We start from the raw sequence: 19,403 nt of genomic DNA, 5'->3' as shown, positions 1-19,403 counted from the left end.
GTGAAGGTCGCGGTCTGGCATACATGTGCCGTGCATCAAGATCGGATGTCTCCCTAAGACGAGGCGCTCGATGGAGGCAAACTCCAGTGGCTGGATTGACGTTAGATAGTGAACTCAGCTCCCCCAAATTGTCTCATGCATGATGGAAATAGATAAGTAAGATATGCCCGCGTGACATTTGCCTTGTTGATCATCGATCAGGGCATCAGCCTGAAGATAAATGCACATTGTATTCTGTGCACTATATTATCGGCGTAGTACATGTACATTTTCTGACTTAATTGTGAGTGCTGGTAATGATTCGTAATCATCTTATATTTCTGGAAATGCATATAAGCAATTGGAAGTATACCATGGTACATCGATAATATATACATTCTTTCCAAATTGTTAAAAGAAGGTTGATTAGTTGACTAACTTTGTTCACAAATAATAATAATAATAATATCTTTATATTCAGAGGGTAACAAACTCAATATGTCAATATGACAGTATTGATCTTCACTGAGGCCCTCTATTCACTCACCACACAACCACTCGACAGCAACTCGGTTTATCAAAAAGAAGAAAAAAATTACATGAAGCATTAATCAGTTGAAAGTTATACATATATATATATAGGCCTATATGTATAACTTTCAACTGATTAATGCTTCATGTAATTTTTTTCTTCTTTTTGATAAACTCATTCAACAAACAGTTGATCTTCCCTGAGGCCCTCTTTTCACACATCCTCTCACTTACTTACATTTCAAACTAACTCATAAATTAAGAAAAGTACATATCAAGACCGAGAAATGGTTAGGGTGAATATCAAAAAATGTAGTCAGAGCTATGTTATGCAGATGCAAAGAACACAGATTAGCTTTCAGAAAGAAAATGAAAAACATAAAAAGACAAGCAGTATGATAGTAGGAAAGCAACGCAATTTTGAGCATTATACACTATTAACATTTAGGGTGTGAGTTGGTATGAGTACATGTGAGTTGCCATAAAGTACTCTTCAACAGTGATTTTATAATCAGAACTATAAAACACATACTATCAAGTCAGACCTATATCCTATAAAAACATGTACACTTTTATAATTTACACTGTATTAATTAATCACACAGACATTTCTTTCGGTATGTTACCAGCGTGGGTACAAATTCCAGCAATTGGATTAATTCCAGCTCATCAATACTGGTGTAGGACAGTTTTTTTAATATATATTTGCATGATCTACATCCTCGCCTATTTTTTTAGACATATTGGCATGGATGGCCTTAAAGATTTCACACCCACATACCTGCCAGCATACTGACGGCCCATCAGATTGGGGTATGAGGGCTGGGACAATTGATTTTAAGCAGTTTCATCTTGCGTAGATCAACTTGTCCTGTCCATAGGGCTGAAGCAGGTTCCCCAATTTACACTTGTAAAGTGTGGTGGCATACCAGAGGTTGGGGGTGCTGACTAGCTGTTTACAAACGGTAAATGCATCATATGATCTAAACAAACTCTTCATACCTATGATGTCTGTTGCCATAGAAAGTCTCAAGAGACTTTAAAAGAAAGCAAATAATTCACAAGTGACAGCAAGCCTGTTCATGGATGTACCTTTCTCCTGGATCATAAGCCTTGAGTGGGTCATGTGAATTGCACATGGTTGTCTCATTTAATAGATCATAAGTAATGAATGGGTGACGTGCATTGCACATGATTGTCCCATTCTTCTGGACCATAAGCCATGAGTGGGTCAAATGAATTACACATGATTGTCCCATTCTTCTGGACCATAAGCCATGAGTGGGTCAAATGAATTGCACATGATTATCCCATTCACCTGGGTCATAAGCCAGAGGGGCCTCCGTCGCTCAGTCGGTTAGCGCGCTAGCGCAGCGTAATGACCCAGGAGCCTCTCACCAATGCGGTCGCTGTGAGTTCAAGTCCAGCTCATTCTGGCTTCCTCTCCGGCCGTAAGTGGGAAGGTCTGCCAGCAACCTGCGGATGGTCGGATGGTCGTGGGTTTCCCCCGGGCTATGCCCGGTTTCCACCCACCATAATGCTGGCCGCCGTCGTATGAGTGAAATATTCTTGAGTATGGCGTAAACACCAATCAAATAAATAAATAAATAAATAAATGGGTCATAAGCCATGGCTGGGTCATGTGAATTGCACATGGTTGTACCATTCACCTGGGTCATAAGCCCTGAGTCGGTTATGTGTACTGTAAAACTAGCTCAGGTCTGATAAATTCTTCCTTACCATATGTTAGTAAAGTTAGCGTTATCTGATGGTTACCATAGTTCAAAACTTATTAGACATAAAACTGTAAATCGTTTGTGCGGGAGTTGTGGCTGAGTGGTTGAGATGTTTGTCTTTAGATGGCTAGGACACACAGGTGGTGAGTTTAGTTCCAGTTTCAGACAAGGAAGTTGTGGATTCCCCTTCTCTTACTATTCATGGGGCCTTGATGGCAATAAGTGGTCATCCCGTGTCCATCTACGCGGCCTACCGTTCGTTGAAGACCACTCATCCTTCGCCAATATAGTGTGCATATCATGTATATACATTACTGGGGGAAAGTTCATCACTAACTTCGCCACGATATGGCTGAAAAATTGTAGCCTTAAGCAATAATCATTGATTCATTCATTGGTAACTTGTTGGTGGATTACCTGGGGCACTTCGGCCTTCTCTACCCATAAAACTAAAGATTCTGGAGTATGGCATTAAACAACAATCAAATAAATAAAGAATATAAAGCAATCACAGCTGTAATGGCATTACCTGTTTGAATGTGATGAAGTACTCTGCTGTATGATATTAGGTGTCGTATATTATTGACACAGTCTTTAGAATATTTGTACTGAGTACATGCACGGGGTCACCTGTCGTACGAAGCTGTCTTGGTTTTCTTGTTGGAACAGCAAAACTTCTCCTGACTACTCCAAGTTTTAACACCTGAATGTCCGTGTTATTGTTTATCTGAATCTCTGAGGTTTGCACACCCCACCCTGTCTAGTTAAGGGTGTGTCCTCAATTCTCTGTGCCTGTGGTTTTTCAGCCCCACCTTATCAGCATTCAGAGTCTCATCCTACATCAATGCACTCTGCTGTAACAAACACAGTAATGAAAAATCAATTGCATCAAGCACCTAGTAACAGCTGTTTGCTTCATATTTTCTCTACAAGTTCTTTTGATACACGTATAATGATACATTCACTGGTATGTTTTAGGATCCTAGAAACTCATCTTTACCTGTACAACCAGGTGTGTTCAGAGCGAAGACAGCTGGAAGCAGAATGTGCTAGATACAGACGTCTTCTCAAGCCCTGGTAAATACCACGCTTCATGCTCAAAGATAATACATGTAGTAACAATAAACTCTTCAAAGATGCATTGTGATGGATAAAGATTTCTTCAGAAATCCTGAGGAACACCTACCTCACCGGCTACATGTAATAGCAGTAGGTTGGAGGTGGAGTATGCGGAGTTCAACCCTGGAAATCACCTGTCTTATTCTTGTACCTAACAGTTAATAACAACAGCCGTCTTAAGGTTGATGAATTATGTAGTGGTATACAGCATTAATATAGCTGTTTGCTTGTGATGAGTCATATTATCTATATTTGTAGGCATTTTTCACCAGTAGCCTCCCAGGGTGAAGTGCTCAAAGAGTCTGAAGCTGAAAAAAAAGGTATATTTATGGCTACAGTAAATCATGTAGGCCTCCATAAGACACAGACTGGTGACGTCAAGCAAACACTGTGTCTTGATTGTTGATCTCCTGTTAATTTGCTATGTTAAGGTTCGTTCTGACCGGGCTCTGATTAGGTCTTTGTGGATATAACAGATTTCATATTAACTAACTGAAAAATGATAATTACGTAAATTTACAAAGAAAAACTGACATCACCAAAGTGTAGTCCAACACAGAGCATGAAGACCTCTTGGAAGCAGTGTGTCTTCTAGGACTTTCAGTGTAGTTATTTGGTTATTTATTTGATTGGTGTTTTACGCCGTGCTCAAGAATATTTCACTTATACCACGGCGGCCAGCATTATTGTGGGAGGAAACCGGGCACAGCCCTGGGGAAACTCACGACCATCCGCAGGTTGCTGACAGACCTTCCCACATACTACCGAAGAGAAAGCCAGCATGAGCTGGTAATTATTTTGTAAGAAACCTGCTGTCTGGTACATTTATATCATGTTTCCATCTGGTGTAACAATACCCAGTCCTTGCTGACTAATGTTATTACTGTTACTCCTTCAGGACCTCTCCTGATTGTAGGAGCAGACCAGCGTGACGAGAAGGAGTTGAAGCTGATCGATAATGTCCTGGCCAAAGCTGAGAAGACATGGAACAGACATTCCAAGGTTAGAAAACATGGAACAAACACTCCAAGGTTAGAAAACACGGAACAAACACTCCAAGGTTAGAAAACATGGAACAAACACTCCAAGGTTAGAAAACACGGAACAAACACTCCAAGGTTAGAAGACATGGAACAAACATTCCAAGGTTAGAAGACACGAAAGAAACACTCCAAGGTTAGAAGACACGGGACAAACACTCCAAGGCTAGAAAACACGGAACAAACACTCCAAGGTTAGAAGACATGGAACAAACACTCCATGGGTAGAAGACATGGAACAAACACTCCAAGGTTAGAAAACATGGAACAGACATTCCAAGGTTAGAAAACATGGAACAAACACTCCAAGGTTAGAAAACACGGAACAAACACTCCAAGGTTAGAAAACATGGAACAAACACTCCAAGGTTAGAAGACACGGAACAAACACTCCAAGGTTAGAAGACACGGAACAAACACTCCAAGGTTAGAAGACATGGAACAAACACTCCAAGGTTAGAAGACATGGAACAAACACTCCAAGGTTAGAAAACATGGAACAAACATTCCAAGGTTAGAAAACATGGAAGAAACACTCCAAGGTTAGAAGACATGGAACAAACACTCCAAGGTTAGGAGACACAGAAGAAACACTCCAAGGTTAGAAGACACGGAAGAAACACTCCAAGGTTAGAAGACATGGAACAAACACTCCAAGGTTAGAAAACACGGAACAAACACTCCAAGGTTAGAAGACACGGAACAAACATTCCAAGGTTAGAAGACACGAAAGAAACACTCCAAGGTTAGAAGACACGGGACAAACACTCCAAGGCTAGAAAACACGGAACAAACACTCCAAGGTTAGAAGACACGGAACAAACATTCCAAGGTTAGAAGACACGAAAGAAACACTCCAAGGTTAGAAGACACGGGACAAACACTCCAAGGCTAGAAAACACGGAACAAACACTCCAAGGTTAGAAGACACGGAACAAACACTCCATGGGTAGAAGACATGGAACAAACACTCCAAGGTTAGAAAACATGGAACAGACATTCCAAGGTTAGAAAACATGGAACAAACACTCCAAGGTTAGAAAACACGGAACAAACACTCCAAGGTTAGAAAACATGGAACAAACACTCCAAGGTTAGAAGACACGGAACAAACACTCCAAGGTTAGAAGACACGGAACAAACACTCCAAGGTTAGAAGACACAGAAGAAACACTCCAAGGTTAGAAGACAAGGAACAAACAGTCCAAGGTTAGAAGACATGGAACAAACACTCCAAGGTTAGAAAACATGGAACAAACATTCCAAGGTTAGAAAACATGGAAGAAACACTCCAAGGTTAGAAGACATGGAACAAACACTCCAAGGTTAGGAGACACAGAAGAAACACTCCAAGGTTAGAAGACACGGAACAAACACTCCAAGGTTAGAAGACATGGAACAAACACTCCAAGGTTAGAAAACACGAAAGAAACACTCCAAGGTTAGAAGACACGGAAGAAACACTCCAAGGTTAGAAGACACGGAAGAAACACTCCAAGGTTAGAAGACACGGAACAAACTCTCAAAGGCTAGAAAACACGGAACAAACACTGCAAGGTTAGAAGACACGGAACAAACACTCCAAGGTTAGAAGACACGGAACAAACACTCCAAGGTTAGAAAACACGGAACAAACACTCCAAGGTTAGAAGACACGGAACAAACATTCCAAGGTTAGAAGACACGAAAGAAACACTCCAAGGTTAGAAGACACGGGACAAACACTCCAAGGCTAGAAAACACGGAACAAACACTCCAAGGTTAGAAGACACGGAACAAACACTCCATGGGTAGAAGACATGGAACAAACACTCCAAGGTTAGAAAACATGGAAGAAACACTCCAAGGTTAGAAAACACGGAACAAACACTCCAAGGTTAGAAGACACAGAACAAACACTCCAAGGTTAGAAAACACGGAAGAAACACTCCAAGATTAGAAGACACGGAACAAACACTCCAAGGTTAGAAGACACGGAAGAAACACTCAAAGGTTAGAAAACACGAAACAAACACTGAAAGTTTAGAAAACACGGAACAAACACTCCAAGGTTAGAATACACGGAACAAACGCTCCAAGGCTAGAAGACACAGAACAAACGCTCCAAGGCTAGAAGACACGGAACAAACACCCCAAGGTTAGAAAACACGGAACAAACACTCCAAGGTTAGAAGACATACACCTCGAGGTCACTTTCTACAAACCTCACAAATCACTTTTCTCATAGCCTTTTTGGCAAATGACTTCTGGATTCTGATTATTGGTGTCACGATTTACGTGAATATTATTTACAACGTTTTGCAAATATGGACCCTGTAGTCACTAGTGGTACTGGTTAGTAGTTAGGTAGTTCATGTGAGGTGGTTTTTTTTATGACGTACAGAATATTTCCTTTTCCCCTTTTTTCTTTTTCTTTCACTTAAAATGATACATGAAACGCTATGGTTTTATTTCTTAATGTGCAGATTATCATGTGTAATAACATATAACAGTACCAACAAATTTTTCAACTTTGACCTGGGGGGGTGGGGGGGTAAAAGTTTCATCAAAGTACAGTTTTCTTAAGGCCTCGGCAGTCAAGAAGCCATGCAGTATCTGCGTACATGTCCCCTTTCCCGCGCACTGTAGCGACACAGTTCACCGGGCTCGGGGCACTTCAGGGTTTTCACCAAGTTACGAGCAAGATCAACAGTTACATAATTTCTGAAAAAATCCGACCATTGATGGAAAATATGCATAATATAGAGGGATAATTAACAGGAATAAAAATACCCCCAAAGTGAAATTTTTTTAACAAAAATTCTGGGGCATAATTTTGTTCATTTAGCATAGAAAAATAATCTTTGTTTTATAGTTCCTTCTCATGTATTCTTTAAGGTCTCAACAGAGGAAACAAATGAAAATGCTTTACAGGAGCTGAGAGGCAATATAGCTGGAGGTGACAGTCAGCGTGGTTCTGAGTGTACCGTCAACAATACACCTGCCAGTAGGAGGGGTCATATTAAAGACAGGATTAATCAGTCTCTGTCAAAGTCAGACCGTAGGAATGTATCCACAAAGTTGAGCCAAGTAGGAGTAATTTCACAATCAAAACTAAATCAGTTAGTGAAGAAAAATGTGTGTGATAATCAATCCAAGAAGTGCTCAACTATCACAGCAGTTCACAGTAAAGCCCCATTCAAAACAGAGCCTGATAGAGTTCCTGTAAGGAGAGGATCTGCACAGAGAAGGCCATTCAGTGGGCATGCCTGTGGAACTGTGCTCAAGAAAGGGTCCATGGATCAGCGAGCAACTGCGAGAGGACACGTGGGTGTAACTATAGCCCGACACCAGACCCTAAGTGGTGGACGTGTCCGGGGTGCTGCAGTCATGACACCACCTCATCTTCGCCAGGAGGAGACTGAAAAAAGGGGAGATAACCCAGTGCAGAGGGAGAATCAGACTGAGGAGCAGGATACTGTTGGTGCTCACACATGTTCCAGAGCAGACCTGGACTCCTGTGATACTGAAAACAGGGCAGAACTTCAGTCCAGGGGCACTAAGAACAAAGCAGAACTGCATTCTAGTGATACTATTACCACATCTTTGGTAACCTCCCAGGGACCCTGTGAACCATGTGGAGAAACAAAGTCTACTCAAAGATTTGACCTTCTGAGAGATGGGTAAGTTCTTATAATTATACTGTTATCTTGTTTTCCTTCCTCAGATAAAATGGATTTTATCACTACGGATTGTCAGTATTATGTGACTGGGTGGCAGAGTGTTAGCTACAAATGTGAAACAGGGTGTCCAAATATCCCTTTTTCAGGCCATTTTGTTATAGCCGGCTGTCCAGATTTCATTTTCTTTTATCTCTCCGGTGTTAAAAGGGCTGAAAACAGGGTGTCCAGATAGCACCGGTTTTCTATTTCACCTGTCCACTTGGATGGGTGGACAGGTAGCTGGCTAACCCTATGCTGGGTGGCATGATATTTCAGTGGCAGTAGCACGTTTGAGGCATGGACTTACCCTGCCACAAGACACAGTATATGTACACACTCCTAAAATGATTCCTCATTGTCATGTGACTGACAGATTGTTAAGTACATGTAGAACGCCAAGCAAACATAGATACATACTTCAAATGGTGCATTATTGCAGACAATACAGGAAATGTTTAGTTTGTCTAGGTTGCAGGACTAAAGCAATGGTGTTTGTGCGTATAGATAGTCATTAACTCAACAGACATTACATTTTTAATGACACATTCTAAAACACAACCTAACAGACTAAATAATAAAAGTTGCTATTATATTTGATGTCTTTCATGATCATGGGACTTCCTCATGGATCACGTACTTGCAAACTAACAATAATACACATACACTGCATTCATTAGAAGGCAGTTACCAGCTACCTACATGTACACCCTCCGACTACTGTAGATAATGAAGGTGGTTAAAGTTGCCTACATGTACAGTGTCCGACTGCTGTAGAGAATGGAGCAGGTAGCCATCTGCTTTGACAGATTCTCCTATTTTAACAAATGCTCCTGTTTTAACAAATGCTCCTGCTTGAATTTATTTGATTCCCTGGCTACTTTTCCCGAATAGCCTTCTGCTCAAAAATATGACGTAAGCTGTGAGAAATGTATCAGTGCATGTAAATGCTTAGAATGGCTGAACACTAACTGTTTCACTGTGTACAAATGTTTTATTTAAAGGTGGAGAAAACATAAAAATGACGTAAAGTTCAGATGATAGATTGCCAAAAGTTATTCCTAAATGTGGTCTTCAATATTTTTCCGATTTTTCCTTAAGGAGGAAAAGACACTTGAAAATAATTTTTGTATGGTGGTATTTGTGGCCACCTTTTGGTATTTATAGTCTTTGTTTGATAATGTCATAAATGAGGATGTAACACAGGTTTCATAAATATTTTTGCACTAGAATTTATTCTTTTCAGCTAACAAATATATTAAACCTCAATTTGGATATAAATAAATATTATCATAATTTAGATTAAATGCATATGTTTTGATATAAGCAACAAATTTACATTCAAATAAATTTATTGGACAAGCATTGCATCCTTATTTAGAACATTATTATGCAACAACGATAAATACCAAAAGTTGGCCCTAGATACCCAACATACTAAAATATTTTTAAATAACCTTTAAATAATAAAAAAAATGCAAAAAATATTAAAGATCATATTTGCAAATAAGGTTTGATGCTCTTTCATTTGATTTTGACATCATTTTTATAATTTTTTCTCCTTTAATACACAGCTCTAAGCTTGTGATACCAATCAAATTCCGGAGAATGTTTTCTCATAATCATCACTTGAGAAGGAAGCTGTTCACCCAAAAATTGACTGTCAGAGTGGACACAGCAAGCCACAGGGACAGTTTTCTGGACAAGTTTAACCAGCTGGTAAGATCAAACATTTAGTTGAAATCACTGTTTAGCCTGAAAAAATGTCACGTGATTGAACATTATTTGTGAGGATTCACTGTAGCCCAGGATATTTTAAATACCCAGCCTGTTAACTAGGTGGTCGTGTTCCGCAAGGACCGTTTTGAACTACGTGCAAGAGATGTAATTAAAATGCTAGTTAAAAGGACACATGAAACAGTCATTTTTTATTACTTAATATGAAATTTAAGATGTGTCTTAATATACAAAATAGGCTCTTAGCATTGTTCTTGGGGTATAAAAATGGCTTTAAACTACAATGAGGCCCCAGTGGTGAGTGGGGTTTCAGCGGATGAATCAATTAGAATCAGAAAGAAAAACATGTCACTTGAAAAATGCTAGAACTTCAGGTGGAAGACAGTAATTACATTGCCTTGGTTTAACTCTCCAAAACAATGACATTCATGTGCCTGAAATACCAGTATAATAATCAATTCACGTGTTCAACTTCTCTAGGTAGAAATTGAAGAAAAAGTGCAGCTTGGGGAAGCTGTGAATAGGCAATTGTATCTTCATCGGAGTCTTCTAAAACAACTGGACCAGCTGGAACTTAACCAGCTATCAGGTAACCACGTACTTGAAGCATACAGTTGTAGATGGCACATGACAATGTGTGAGCCATACAAAGCTGGGAGATGACCACAGATCACGCAAACATGCAAGTAATTAGTAACTGACCATACGTCCGGTCAGCTTAGCTGGGACATAACTATATGTCAGGCCAACATGGCTGGGAATTACATGAAAGAAAAAGAGGAGAGAGATAAAGAAAAGCATATATGGTAAACACAGCTCAGGTTAACACATCTTTGTTGCAAATATAGCAGAGTCTAATACATGAGTTAGGTAAACATAACTGGGGTAACAATTTTTTTTTTGGTTGAGTTTTTGTACTATTTATATTGTTATATTTGTTACAAATGTTGTTATATATAAGTTTAATTGTCTATCTGTTTATAGCTGCTCTGTCGCACAGAGATATACTGAGAAAGAAAATGGTGCTGGAGATGATCCTAATGACCAACAGGGAGGCTGGGGCAGAGGTAACGCTGCTGGCTCAAGGTGGGTGACGGACATCTTCCCATAAGCTGGATAGCTGTTCCCAGTGGGCATGACTGAGATTTAGGTGCTGAAGGAAACAAACACATCTGTGGGGCTAGTTTAACTCATTAGCTGTCACAAACAATTCAGCTAGTTTCCTGTATATTATAGGAGTCTTTGTAAAACTTGAGACATAACATAGGCTAGAGCATACATGCATCAAGTTAAAAATTTTTAAAAAGCATGTAAAAAAAAAATTAGAACAGAGCTGACTCTTGGGTTGTCGCCAAGGTTGGTTGTTGTATCATGGGCATAACTGTCCATGGGCTTTTGTTTATCCCACATATGCCTTGTTTATCCCACATGTATCTTGTTTATCCCACATATGCCTTGCTGTGCTTGTGCATACTGAGGCACCACTGGAAACAGTCGCTTGAGGGCTGAATGAAAACACACACCTGAAATCATTACATGTGTGTCAGACGATGGATTTCCTTACCTTGTTTTCTCATAACACACATGTGCCTAATGGAAAAGAAGCTACAGTATTTCAGTCAGCCTGTAATAAGAAGCAGCTTCCCTTGGTGTTGAAGTTCTTGGTACACATGATTAGAAGTATTGTTTTAATTTTAAGAGGTATAGTTCATTTGACTGCTGTTATTGATGTTTAGGTGTGGCCAACAATGACCCAGATATCTGTGAGCAGACTGTAGATTTACCTGTCAGCCTGGGATACCGGTGTGATGCCTTGTTGTCATTAGATACAGGTGAGCAAACTGGTGTTGTTGATGTTAAGGTGTGGTGAATAATGACCCAGATATCTGTGAGCAGACTGTAGATTTACCTGTCAGCCTGGGATACCGATATGACGCCTTGTTGTCAGGAGATACAGGTGAGCAACCTGGTGTTGTTGATGTTAAGGTGTGATGAATAATGACCCAGATACCTGTGAGCAGACTGTAGATTTACCTGTCAGCCTGGGATACCAGTGTGACGCCTTGTTGTCATTAGATACAGGTGAGCAACCTGGTGTTGTTGATGTTAAGGTGTGATGAATAATGACCCAGATATCTGTGAGCAGACTGTAGATTTACCTGTCAGCCTGGGATACCGATATGACGCCTTGTTGTCAGGAGATACAGGTGAGCAACCCGGTGTTGTTGATGTTAAGGTGTGATGAATAATGACCCAGATACCTGTGAGCAGACTGTAGATTTACCTGTCAGCCTGGGATACCAGTGTGACGCCTTGTTGTCATTAGATACAGGTGAGCAACCTGGTGTTGTTGATGTTAAGGTGTGATGAATAATGACCCAGATATCTGTGAGCAGACTGTAGATTTACCTGTCAGCCTGGGATACCGATATGACGCCTTGTTGTCAGGAGATACAGGTGAGCAAATTGGTGTTGTTGATGTTAAGGTGTGATGAATAATGAACCAGATATCTGTGAGCAGACTGTAGATTTACCTGTCAGCCTGGGATACCAGTGTGACGCCTTGTTGTCAGGAGATACAGGTGAGCAACCTGGTGTTGTTGATGTTAAGGTGTGATGAATAATGACCCAGATATCTGTGAGCAGACTGTAGATTTACCTGTCAGCCTGGGATACCAGTGTGACGCCTTGTTGTCATTAGATAGAGGTGAGCAACCTGGTGTTGTTGATGTTAAGGTGAAATGAATAATGACCCAGATATCTGTGAGCAGACTGTAGATTTACCTGTCAGCCTGGGATACTGGTGTGACGCCTTGTTGTCATTAGATACAGGTGAGCAACCTGGTGTTGTTGATGTTAAGGTGTGATGAATAATGACCCAGATATCTGTGAGCAGACTGTAGATTTACCTGTCAGCCTGGGATACTTGTGTGATGCCTTGTTGTCAGGAGATACAGGTGAGCAAACTGGTGTTGTTGATGTTAAGGTGTGATGAATAATGACCCAGATATCTGTGAGCAGACTGTAGATTTACCTGTCAGCCTGGGATACCGGTGTGATGCCTTGTTGTCAGGAGATACAGGTGAGCAACCTGGTGTTGTTGATGTTAAAGTGTGGTGAATAATGACCCAGATATCTGTGAGCAGACTGTAGATTTACCTGTCAGCCTGGGATACCGGTGTGACGCCTTGTTGTCAGGAGATACAGGTGAGCAACCTGGTGTTGTTGATGTTAAGGTGTGATGAATAATGACCCAGATACCTGTGAGCAGACTGTAGATTTACCTGTCAGCCTGGGATACCGATATGACGCCTTGTTGTCAGGAGATACAGGTGAGCAACCTGGTGTTGTTGATGTTAAGGTTTGGTGAATAATGACCCAGATATCTGTGAGCAGACTGTAGATTTACCTGTCAGCCTGGGATACTGGTGTGATGCCTTGTTGTCATTAGATACAGGTGAGCAACCTGGTGTTGTTGATGTTAAGGTGTGATGAATAATGATCCAGATATCTGTGAGCAGACTGTAGATTTACCTGTCAGCCTGGGATACCGGTGTGACACCTTGTTGTCAGGAGATACAGGTGAGCAACCTGGTGTTGTTGATGCTAAGATGTGATGAATGATGACCCAGATATCTGAGCAGACTGTAGATTTACCTGTCAGCCTGGGATACCAGTGTGACGCCTTGTTGTCAGGAGATACAGGTGAGCAAATTGGTGTTGTTGATGGTAAGGTGTGATGAATAATGACCCAGGTATCTGTGAGCAGACTGTAGATTTACCTGTCAGCCTGGGATACCGGTGTGACACCTTGTTGTCAGGAGATACAGGTGAGCAACCTGGTGTTGTTGATGCTAAGATGTGATGAATGATGACCCAAATATCTGTGAGCAGACTGTAGATTTACCTGTCAGCCTGGGATACCGGTGTGACGCCTTGTTGTCATTAGATACAGGTGAGCAACCTGGTGTTGTTGATGTTAAGGTGTGGTGAATAATGACCCAGATATCTGTGAGCAGACTGTAGATTTACCTGTCAGCCTGGGATACCGGTGTGACGCCCTGCTGTCAGGAGATACAGGTGAGCAACCTGGTGTTGTTGATGTTAAGGTGTGATGAATAATGACCCAGATACCTGTGAGCAGACTGTAGATTTACCTGTCAGCCTGGGATACTGGTGTGACGCCTTGTTGTCATTAGATACAGGTGAGCAACCTGGTGTTGTTGATGTTAAGGTGTGATGAATAATGACCCAGATATCTGTGAGCAGACTGTAGATTTACCTGTCAGCCTGGGATACCGGTGTGACGCCCTGCTGTCAGGAGATACAGGTGAGCAAATTGGTGTTGTTGATGTTGAGGTATGGCCAACAATGACCCAGATATCTGTGAGCAGACTGTAGATTTACCTGTCAGCCTGGGATACCAATGTGACGCCTTACTGTAAGGAGATACAGGTGAGCAACCTGGTGTTGTTGATGTTAAGGTGTGATGAATAATGACCCAGATACCTGTGAGCAGACTGTAGATTTACCTGTCAGCCTGGGATACTGGTGTGACGCCTTGTTGTCATTAGATACAGGTGAGCAACCTGGTGTTGTTGATGTTAAGGTGTGATGAATAATGACCCAGATATCTGTGAGCAGACTGTAGATTTACCTGTCAGCCTGGGATACCGGTGTGACGCCCTGCTGTCAGGAGATACAGGTGAGCAAATTGGTGTTGTTGATGTTGAGGTATGGCCAACAATGACCCAGATATCTGTGAGCAGACTGTAGATTTACCTGTCAGCCTGGGATACCAATGTGACGCCTTACTGTAAGGAGATACAGGTGAGCAACCTGGTGTTGTTGATGTTAAGGTGTGATGAATAATGACCCAGATATCTGTGAGCAGACTGTAGATTTACCTGTCAGCCTGGGATACCGGTGTGACGCCCTGCTGTCAGGAGATACAGGTGAGCAAATTGGTGTTGTTGATGTTGAGGTATGGCCAACAATGACCCAGATATCTGTGAGCAGACTGTAGATTTACCTGTCAGCCTGGGATACCAATGTGACGCCTTACTGTAAGGAGATACAGGTGAGCAACCTGGTGTTGTTGATGTTAAGGTGTGATGAATAATGACCCAGATACCTGTGAGCAGACTGTAGATTTACCTGTCAGCCTGGGATACCGGTGTGACGCCTTGTTGTCATTAGATACAGGTGAGCAACCTGGTGTTGTTGATGTTAAGGTGTGATGAATAATGACCCAGATATCTGTGAGCAGACTGTAGATTTACCTGTCAGCCTGGGATACCGGTGTGACGCCCTGCTGTCAGGAGATACAGGTGAGCAAATTGGTGTTGTGGATGTTGAGGTATGGCCAACAATGACCCAGATATCTGTGAGCAGACTGTAGATTTACCTGTCAGCCTGGGATACCAATGTGACGCCTTACTGTAAGGAGATACAGGTGAGTAAATTGGTGTTGTTGATGTTGAGGTATGGCCAACAATGACCCAGATATCTGTGAGCAGACATCTGTCAGGTGTGGTCAACTCTGTTAGGGGATGCAGGTGAGCAAACCTTTATGTGACCCGTCTAACTAATGTGTGAATCAGGGTGATACTTTGTCTAATGGCCAGAGTTGCATTTGGTCAGCTCAACTTATTTATGTTTGTTTATTTGTGTGTTTCCATTGAGTGTTTTATGTGGGGAATATGGTAATTGTAACACACTGGTGTGGGGCTTGTCCATATGTGCCCAGTGCCTGGTGAAGAAGAACAAAGACTTAAAGCTAAACAGGTATCTTCAGGAATGAACTGATCACTCCCCAGTGATACTGCTACTTCCTTACAACAATCCTATCTCTTGATTTTGGCTCATAAAATTTCAAGTGGCATGCAAAGGGTTAAGTTGGCTGTAAACATACATGTATAATCATGTGTTCGAATTGGTTTTACTGCCAGTGAATTAGATAAGGTCAGGCTACGAGAAGCCAACTTGTTGTTAAGGATGGCTTTACAAATATTTTCACATCATATTAACTAAAACTCTGCAAACACTAGCAAATAGTCTGTGATCTGGGTTAGAGCAAGTGAAGTTTGTCTTCTCGTCCTGTACTGTCTGTTCCAGGTTCAGCAGATGAAAGCTTTGACTACAGGAAAGAGAGGGACCTACTCAAGTACATCAAACTCCAGCATTCCATCAAACTGTTAAACATACAGAAGACCGTTGTCTCTCAAGTGCTGGAGTTCATCTTACCAGAACTGGAGCAAACAGCAAGCGAAACACCAGACAGGTACATCATCATGTCTTTGTCTACCTGGCTAGATAAGAGTAGCCTGTCATCAGTTACTGGTGATGACAGACCAGAAAGGTACACCATCATCATGTCTGTGTCTACCTGGCTAGATAAGAGTAGCCTTTCATCAGTTACTGGTGATGACAGACCAGTCAGGTACACCATCGTGTCTGAGTCTACCTGGCTAAATAAGAACAACCTGGAGTCAGTTACTGGTCATGACAGGTACACTACTGTGTCTGTGTCTACCTGACTAGATAAGAGTAGCCTTTCATCAGTTACTGGTGATGACAGACCAGTCAGGTACACCATCGTGTCTGAGTCTACCTGGCTAAATAAGAACAACCTGGAGTCAGTTACTGGTCATGACAGGTACACTACTGTGTCTGTGTCTACCTGACTAGATAAGAGTAGCCTGTCATCAGTTACTGATGATGACAGACCAGACAGGTAAAAGCATCATGTATGTGTCTAGTTGGCGAGATAAGGGCAACCTGTCATCAGTTACTAGTGATGACAGACCAGACAGGCACATGATCATGTCTGTGTCTACCTGGCTAGATAAGAGCAAACTGGAGTCATTTACTGGTGACGACAGACCAGTCAGGTACAGCGTCATGTCTGTCTACCTGGCTAGATAAGAGCAAACTGGAGTCATTTACTGGTGATGACAGACCAGTCAAGTACAGCATCATGTCTGTGTCTACCTGGCTAGATAAGAGCAAACTGGAGTCATTTACTGGTGATGACAGACCAGTCAAGTACAGCATCATGTCTGTGTCTACCTGGCTAGATAACAGCAGCCTGGAGTCATTTACTGGTGATGACAAACCAGTCAAGTACATCATCATGTCTGTGTCTACCTGGCTAGATAAGAGCATGCTGGAGTCATTTACTGGCGATGACAGACCAGTCAAGTACAGTATCATGTCTGTGTCTACCTGGCTAGATAACAGCAGCCTGGAGTCATTTACTGGTGATGACAAACCAGTCAAGTACATCATCATGTCTGTGTCTACCTGGCTAGATAAGAGCATGCTGGAGTCATTTACTGGCGATGACAGACCAGTCAAGTACAGTATCATGTCTGTGTCTACCTGGCTAGATAACAGCAGCCTGGAGTCATTTACTGGTGATGACAGATCAGTCAAGTACAGTATCATGTCTGTGTCTACCTGGTTAGATAAGAGCAAACTGGAGTCATTTACTGGTGATGACAGACCAGTCAAGTACAGTATCATGTCTGTGTCTACCTGGTTAGATAAGAGCAACCTAGAGTCATTTACTGGTGATGACAGATCAGTCCAGTACATCATCATGTCTGTGTCTACCTGGCTAGATAACAGCAGCCTGGAGTCAGTTTCTGGTCAGGTACACCAGCGTGTCTGTCTCCCTGGCCGGATAAAAGCAGCTTATGGTGAGCTACTGAGTTACGGTGGCCAGGTATTGCTTAAGAAGTTGAAATTGTTGGAATGTTGGAAATACAAGGCTTGTCGTTGGACAACCTTTCTCATGTGTAGGGCTTATTGGCTAACATACAAGGCTTGGCATTGGACAACCTTTCTCATGTGTAGGGCTTATTGGCTAACATACAAGGCTTGGCATTGGACAACCTTTCTCATGTGTAGGGCTTATTGGCTAACATACAAGGCTTGGCATTGGACAACGTTTCTCATGTGTAGGGCTTATTGGCTAACATACAAGGCTTGGCATTGGACAACCTTTCTCATGTGTAGGGCTTATTGGCTAACATACAAGGCTTGGAATTGGACAACCTTTCTCATGTGTAGGGCTTATTGGCTAACATACAAGGCTTGGCATTGGACAACCTTTCTCATGTGTAGGGCTTATTGGCTAACATACAAGGCTTGGCATTGGACAACCTTTCTAATGTGTAGGGCCTATTGGCTAACATACAAGGCTTGGCATTGGACAACCTTTCTCATGTGTAGGGCTTATTGGCTAACATACAAGGCTTGGCATTGGACAACGTTTCTCATGCGTAGGGCTTATTGGCTAACATACAAGGCTTGGCATTGGACGTTTCTCATGCGTAGGGCCTATTGGCTAACATACAAGGCTTGGCATTGGACAACGTTTCTCATGCGTAGGGCTTATTGGCTAACATACAAGGCTTGGCATTGGACAACGTTTCTCATGCGTAGGGCTTATTGGCTAACATACAAGGCTTGGCATTGGACAACGTTTCTCATGCGTAGGGCTTATTGGCTAACATACAAGGCTTGGCATTGGACAACCTTTCTCATGTGTAGGGCCTATTGGCTCACATACAAGGCTTGGCATTGGACAGCGTTTCTCATGTGTAGGGCTTATTGGCTAACATGCAAGGCTTGGCATTGGACAGCGTTTCTCATGTGTAGGGCTTATTGGCTAACATGCAAGGCTTGGCATTGGACAGCGTTTCTCATGTGTAGGGCCTATTGGCTAACATGCAAGGCTTGGCATTGGACAACGTTTCTCATGTGTAGGGCTTATTGGCTAACATACAAGGCTTGGCATTGGACAACGTTTCTCATGTGTCGGGCTTATTGGCTAACATACATTACATAACTTTTTATTTACATTTTTGATTGGTGTTTTACACCGTACTCAAGAATATTTCATTTATATGACAGCGACCAGCATTATTGTGGGTGGAAACCGGGTAGAGCCCGGGGAAACCCACAACCATCCACAGGTTGCTGCCAAACCTTCTCACGTACGGCCAGAGAGGAAGCCAGCATGAGCTGGACTTGAACTCACAACTTTTTACTCGTATCAGAAAAGCAGGTGTCTTTCAACTGAGCAGTGTCAAGATTCGAATGATCTGTCGTGGAGAGAGAGATCCTTACTTTTTGTCGGTTGAATTATTTAAGTAACAATGTTGATTCGTTATTTCTGTAGCTGTGTGGGGCAGAGATGTTCAAAACGTCACGCTCAAAGCTATCTGCTGTACTGACAGCTTAGACGAGCAGATACATTTGTAACTGCATCAGGTTTATAAGCTGAGTGTGCTCCAAGACTGGTTTGGGGTCAACCTTGCTACACTTTATTCTCTTTGTTTTTCCCCAGTGCTATACCTCTGTACCGAGCTGTGTATGCCTTGCTGAATCATCCAGCTGTCCAACTTCCCACAGTTGTCATGGAGAGCACAGAAGAATCCTGACCACAAAACAAGCTTTAACCTCTAATAATAAATTGAAATTTTAAATTTTGATAGAAGTGTTTAGGTTTGTAATTTCCACAGATTATAGATGAGCAAGTATAAGCAGTGGTA

The 19,403-nt window shown here is 41.9% G+C and overlaps 1 protein-coding gene across 2 annotated transcripts; it reads left to right on the top strand.

The window, feature by feature from the left end:
- The first annotated feature begins 36 nt into the window (after positions 1-36).
- LOC135482289 (uncharacterized) lies at positions 37-19,315 on the top strand. Of its 2 annotated transcripts, none has more exons than XM_064762201.1 (11): positions 37-156; positions 3,225-3,323; positions 3,624-3,685; positions 4,264-4,367; positions 7,319-8,067; positions 9,678-9,822; positions 10,321-10,429; positions 10,825-10,926; positions 11,577-11,672; positions 15,958-16,123; positions 19,199-19,315. In XM_064762201.1, the coding sequence occupies exons 1-11, from the start codon at positions 140-142 to the stop codon at positions 19,290-19,292; spliced, it is 1,743 nt and encodes a 580-aa protein (XP_064618271.1). In that variant the 5' UTR covers positions 37-139; the 3' UTR covers positions 19,293-19,315. The 2 variants fall into 2 exon arrangements, with proteins under 2 accessions (XP_064618271.1, XP_064618270.1); XM_064762200.1 differs by having other exon boundaries at positions 7,283-8,067.
- Positions 19,316-19,403: the final 88 nt, after the last annotated feature.

This window comes from Liolophura sinensis, chromosome 1 (genome assembly GCF_032854445.1).
Source record: "Liolophura sinensis isolate JHLJ2023 chromosome 1, CUHK_Ljap_v2, whole genome shotgun sequence".
Classification (NCBI taxonomy): domain Eukaryota; kingdom Metazoa; phylum Mollusca; class Polyplacophora; order Chitonida; family Chitonidae; genus Liolophura; species Liolophura sinensis.
Note: the sequence above shows the minus strand (reverse complement) of the source record. Positions and strands in the feature narration are given on the sequence as shown.

Bases quoted from the DNA above. Each gene is read 5' to 3' on its own strand.
- LOC135482289 (XM_064762200.1), top strand. The intron at 3,686-4,263 runs GTATATTTATGG...TTACTCCTTCAG, and splicing joins GTCTGAAGCTGAAAAAAAAG to GACCTCTCCTGATTGTAGGA. The intron at 8,068-9,677 runs GTAAGTTCTTAT...TTTAATACACAG, and splicing joins TTTGACCTTCTGAGAGATGG to CTCTAAGCTTGTGATACCAA.